The sequence below is a fragment of the Bidens hawaiensis genome, unplaced genomic scaffold, assembly GCF_021521415.1.
Source record: "Bidens hawaiensis isolate Kalapana, Puna unplaced genomic scaffold, B.hawaiensis_p1.1 tig00003653_1, whole genome shotgun sequence".
NCBI lineage: Eukaryota > Viridiplantae > Streptophyta > Magnoliopsida > Asterales > Asteraceae > Bidens > Bidens hawaiensis.
Window position 1 is genome coordinate 2080859 of NW_027491209.1, and position 6441 is coordinate 2087299.

Consider the following 6441-nt stretch of genomic DNA (forward strand, 5'->3'; position numbering starts at 1 on the left):
AAATGTCATCGTTCGTCTTACATTTCGTCGGGGCGTGCACATCTCTTCTCCTACCATTGTTTTCACTTTTCAGTTACACCGTCCAACCCAAATTGATTGTGGAGTACACCGTAGTGATTCAACAACTGTATGAGGCCGCCGGAGATGGTTCGTTGTGGTTGTAGTTGTTGGCCATACTTCCAAATCACTTATGGCCCTCTAAATCATACCATATGTTGGTAGATCAATAATCCAAAACTCAAATCCTATTTGGTAAAAATCACCCGACCAAATCCGTTTAATCAAGAAAATCTATTTATTGTCTAATCCAAATACTACATCAATCACACGAGCATTTCTGTTTAAAGTGGGGGTATGTAAACTTCTTCTTGATGCCAATGCTGAAAGAAGTGCTCTAATGAGTGATCAATAAATTAAAGTTAATATGACTGGCGCTATTGTAGCAACTCAAGTATATTCACTACCCCAATGCAATTCTATATATAATCGAGCTTAATGGTTCAAATTTGAAGCAACCTCTAGTGAAAATCAAGAAAAGATTGATAACTGTATTGATTTAAATTACACGAAAAACATGTATTGATATCACATTATTAGATCATGAATCAAAATCAAGTGTACTTTAGTTGGTTAATTAATCTTTTTGAATCAGGAAAATAATGCTAGTTAATCGATAACAAATTATTTGAACATCAAGAAGACAAAATTCCTGAATTTCCAAATCCCAAATCATTTCTATTAGCAATGCCAACTCTTTTACAATTATGTTTACTATAGCATTAATTGATTATATATGATTCCTATAAAGTAGTTAACTAATGTTTATGCAATAATTAAAAAAAAGGTTACGATAATTAAAGAAGATTTCACAAGAGATGTTCTAAACAAGATCTTTCACTATGTAACTTTTATATAGATCTTAAACGTAGATAAGTGAGTATTTATCAACAATAATTACTACAATTTGTATCTTTACTGTGGTAATAACTTTGTCAGTAACAATTTATCTTTGACAAAAAGTTCTTCACCGGGAACGACCAACCAATACTACTGATTTTTGGCAAGAATATTACATTTACTATCAATACAACTTTCTTGAGAAAATACCACCTAAATCATATAAAACTCAAAACAACCATGTTATTCAAAAGTTATATAGCTACAACATGTCAACTTTATTTACTACCAAAACTGTAAAATTATAATTATGTTTTGTGCTAACAAATGATCAATACTGTTTCACCAAAATAAGAATAAAAACATCCTCAAATTTAAATCCGTCATAAATAAACACACTACAATTGTTGGTAAAATATTATCCAGATGTCTTCACTGGTCTCAAGGTTCATCAATTATAAATAACATTTTTAATTTACCATGTCAAAAAGGTCTGACCACAACACATAGCATATTGGTTTCTGGATTTATGATTAATTATTTGGCTTTAAGATGATCTGTGTCTCTGTCTACCCTTCATTATTTTAGTCTTTAACTCCTTCACATGACTTCTGCTTGTCATAAATCTCACTCAATATTCTACCAAACTCTCTCTCTAGAACCAACAACAACAACATGTTGGATCATCACCCTTGAAACACCATGATCAAATTCTTCAAACACCTCTCAATTCTCCTGTTTCTTGTTAATCATTCTTTCGGGTTAACAACCGACGGTGTTCTCTTGTTATCTTTCAAATACTCGGTTATAAACGACCCATTAGGCGTGTTAGATAGCTGGGATTACTCAGACGAGACACCGTGCTCATGGCACGGTGTCTTATGCAGTAATCCCAGCTATCCATTCTCCGTCACAACACTCTCACTTCCTAGCTCAAACCTAGCAGCCTCAATTCCCGCCAATCTTGGATTCATTCAACACCTTACGAAACTTGATTTATCGAATAATTCAATCAACGGGTCCATCCCATTGTCGTTGTACAATGCTACCGAGCTCGAGTTTCTTGATCTTTCTAATAATTTAATCTCTGGGCAGCTTCCAGTAATTAAAGGATGGAGAAGTCTTCAAGTTCTTAACATATCCGGTAACTTATTTACCGGGAATCTGCCTAAACATCTTGGTGGTCTTCCTAACTTGAATGTGATTAGTTTGAAAAATAATTATATTACTGGAAACCTTCCGTCTGGTTATGATCGGGTTCGAACCTTAGATCTTTCGGGTAATTTTATCAACGGGTCATTGCCTCGAGATTTCGGAAGCAGTGATCTTGCTTACTTTAACGTGTCCCATAACAACATGTCTGGAGAGATTCCGCCCGAATTCACTAACAAAATTCCCACAAATACGACAATTGATTTGTCGTTTAATAATTTCACAGGACCGATCCCGGATTCTAGTGTTTTTATCAACCAGGATCCGAGATCGTTCGCTGGGAATCCAGAGCTTTGTGGGAAGCCGTTGGAGAATCTTTGTGTGGTACCTAATGCGTCTTCTCCTCCGGCTATAGCCGCAATTCCGAAAACAGCTGAGTCGTCTCATCCAAACAATTCTTCGAAAAGTGAACCGTCAAAATCGGGGTTTAAAACCGGTACAATAGTTGGGATTGTCGTCGGAGATATTGCCGGGATTTCAGTTTTGGCTTTGATTTTCATCTACATATTGAAAAGGCGTAGAAGAGTTGCGTCTCATGCCGTCTCCAAGGTATGTTTCGTCTCACTGTGGCAGTGTTATAGAACTAGCTAGGCACTAGTCAGGCAGTGGGGTATGGGTCCTGATTAGCAATTAATCAGGATTAATAAAAGATTAATCGGATTAAAATTTTATATCTACTTTTTCAAATATGCACAAATTTAATACATAAAATTTTCAGTTTTGACCAAATAACAACCATGGGTACCGTTGAGAGCCCGTTATTGAGATGGGTCTGAAATTTGAAAGTAAAAAGTTATATATAAAAATATTTGGAGAGCTACATGACTATTTAACCTTTTTTTTTCAAATTATTAAACTTTGTTTTGTATTTATTTATCGCTACAATAACTTTATTTTTGTTTACTGTTATCACAGTCAGACAACAATAATAAGCACGAAAACGGAGCCAATCAAGAATACGATTGGGCGTCATCATCTGAAGACCAAGAACACAAATGGCTACGCTCTTGGCCGTGTTTGTTCAAACGAAAGGTCATTGAAAACGAAGAATCCTCGAACGAGGAAGATATAAGTTCGGAAACAGACGAGAACGAGGCGCCTCCAGTACCCGAAATAAAAAAAGAAGCAGAACATAAAGGTGAGCTGGTGACGGTTGATGGTGGTGAGAAGGAGCTAGAGCTTGAAACATTATTAAAAGCGTCTGCGTATATTTTGGGTGCTACCGGTTCGAGTATAATATACAAGGCGGTTCTGGAGGACGGGACCGCATTGGCGGTCAGGCGGATTGGGGAGAGCGGGTTGGAGCGGTTTAGGGATTTCGAGAACCAGGTTCGGATCATTGCGAAGCTGGTTCACCCTAATTTAGTTCAGATTCGTGGGTTTTATTGGGGCTCAGATGAGAAGCTTGTTATCTACGACTACGTTCCTCATGGCAGTTTAGCCAATGCACGTTACCGTAAGCTTTCTCTTTTTTCCTTTTTAAAATCTTTGTTTTTTTTTTCTTTGGAACGAACAACTATGTAACGCCGGATACTCTGAACGCGGCCTCCATTGGCTAAAGGTAGCCCGAGCCGGCCATGAGTCCGGACGGACAGAGCCCTTAGCTGTCCACCTATTGAGGGATTCCCCGAGTAAAACCCGACCCTCACACCCGCCAAACGGTACGCCAGTGACGAGCCGGTAAAACCGGATGAGATCAGTACTCGAACCCTGGCAAGCCAGAGTTATCTCCCATATAAATTAGTTATATTAAGGTTTGGATCTCATACCTCACACTAATAAAGTGAATGATCTACAATTGAGTCACATAAATGTATTTTAAAAAAAGATTAATTTATGCTACAATTTCAAATGTATGGGAGGAAAATTGTTAATATCTTTGAAAATGATAAAAGTAAATTGTACTAACAATTTTTAAAATCTTTTATACTTTATATATAAATGAAAAAATAAAAGAAAATACTATAAATTAAATTAAATGTGCATGTTAGCGTCCAAAGGTGCACAATAGCATCAAGCTTTAATTTACTTTTGGGCAAAAATGGAAAGGAGAAACTGGATCCAAAGATAGATTTTCTTAAAGTAAATGACAAATTTAATTTAAAGTAAATTAAGCTAATTAAGGACAACTTTCTATTACCAAATTGCGTTTGTCTTGGTGATATTAGAGTGTTAGATAAGATTTTCCGTTTTTAAGTGACGAGGGATTAAATCCGACAACAAGTTATAAAAAAGTATTTACTAATAATAAATTTGATTTGTTTTTTAAAATTTGTTTTATTGATGATAATTAATTCTATAATATTTTGTATTTTGTAGAACGTATAAGACATCAAAACTAGTTATTTTATCACTAAAAGTATATGGGAATCTTTTAGTATAACATGAGCCTATTAATAAAATACTACCAAATATAGTAATCCGATAAGCATGCATATATGCATATGCATATTTGCATGTGTAGAGTAGCCATTCGTTGTTGCTGCTGACTAAGGTTAGCTGACGGTGGATGGTGGAGTGGTTGTAACTGAAGCCTTTGTTATATTAATGCACCGAGTGGTACACCACAAGTCAACTGTCACGTAGCGTTTGCCTTTTAGCCCATGGCGTATTATAGCAATTGACATGTCTAAATGAACTTAATATTGTATTACATGGTGGTCACTCTAGTTGAAACTGATCCATCGATCACCCCCTTTTGATTTATTTTTCACCTTTTAATAATCTGATAATTTCATAATTCCCACTTGTATATCATGTAGGAAAAGTTGGATCTTCACCTTGTCCGTTACCTTGGGAGGTGAGGCTCAAGATAGCGAAAGGCATGGCTCGTGGCCTAATGTACATTCACGACAAGAAACAAGTACATGGGAACCTCAAGCCAAGCAATATCCTATTAGACTATGATATGGAGCCTAAGATTGGAGATTTTGGGCTTGAAAGACTAGTTGTTGGCGAAATCAGTTGTAAAGTTGGAGGCTCATCTAGGAACTTTGGTAGTAAGAGGTCAACCGCATCTCGTGACAGTTTCCAAGATGTCACGGTTGGGTCAAACCCTAGCCCAAGCCCTAGTGCGATGGGGTGTATATCCCCATATTACGCCCCTGAATCACTTAGAAGCATAAAGCCCAATGCTAAATGTGACGTGTTCTCCTACGGTGTGGTGTTGCTAGAACTTTTGACCGGTAAGGTCATTGTATCAGACGAGTTTGGTCCTGCTAGCATGACGTGGAGTTCCACATTGACAGATGAAGAGAAAATGAAGGTGTTACGAATGGCTGATGTGGCAATTCGGGGTGACATGGAAGGGAAAGAGGAGGCCTTGTTAGCGTTGTTGAAATTAGGTTATAATTGTATATCTTCGGTGCCACAAAAGAGACCACACATGAAAGAGGTCCTTCACGTCCTCGACAAGTTCCCTTCCGCCTCTTCTACTTCTTCGTATTATTACAGTCACATATAAATTATTAATTGTGGGAGAAATTAATAATCAAAATTTTCTAGAGAGAGATGTGTATGTATTTATGATAAAATTTAAAGGTAGGTGTTGTATGTTGATTTTTAAATTAGCTTTGATTTAGAAGTAGGAGTTATTTAGTCTACGATTTGTTATTGTTTTAACATTAAAGGTCACCTAATTTTCTAATAAATGTTTAATATTGTTTTTCAACTTTAAACTAACCAATAGAAAAAACAAATTTAGTCTTCTTTGACGACCCCACTTCTTTCAAATCTTCCTCTTTTCAACCTAATCTTATTGCCTCTTCAATTCCATTTCTCATGGCCCAATTAATCAGGCGTTGCAACCATGATATAGTGATATGATATTCTTCCTCATACATATAAGGTTGTGAATTTAAATCCTTACAAGTGTATGATAAATATGAAATTTTGCTATTATTAATAATAATAACAATAATAAGTTAGACTTTGCAAGGTTTCACACTTGAAGGCGTAATAAACTCCCTATACTTTGCATTAAGCACGCCACGATCATGTCTTTTGATGTTCCTCCTCTCTGTACATATATTTTTGAGAAAAACCCGAGCCTTATCGAAGTAGATCCCATCAATGGCGTCTTAACAAACTCATCTTTATGCCTTGTATGCGAAATTTAGGTCCTAACGTTTTCATTATCATAAATACTAAGCCATGTTGTGCTTATACACAATATGTTAATTTTTTTTTCTTTCTGAATCCATCACAATCGAAGTTTTATATAATTTACTATAAAACAATTACAATAAAGTGGCAGGCAAACGGGCAACAAGCTGCGCCGCAACTCCCTTTTGAACAGCAAAGCCAACGTATTTTATATGTTAATTATTTACT

The 6441-nt window shown here is 36.1% G+C and overlaps 1 protein-coding gene across 1 annotated transcript; it reads left to right on the forward strand.

Moving 5' to 3' along the window:
* The first annotated feature begins 1255 nt into the window (after nucleotides 1-1255).
* On the forward strand, nucleotides 1256-5880 carry LOC143624091 (putative LRR receptor-like serine/threonine-protein kinase At4g37250). The gene is made up of 3 exons (XM_077094835.1): nucleotides 1256-2658; nucleotides 3025-3565; nucleotides 4872-5880. Exons 1-3 carry the CDS (start codon nucleotides 1600-1602, stop codon nucleotides 5570-5572), a joined length of 2301 nt encoding a protein of 766 aa, XP_076950950.1. The 5' UTR covers nucleotides 1256-1599; the 3' UTR covers nucleotides 5573-5880.
* Nucleotides 5881-6441: the final 561 nt, after the last annotated feature.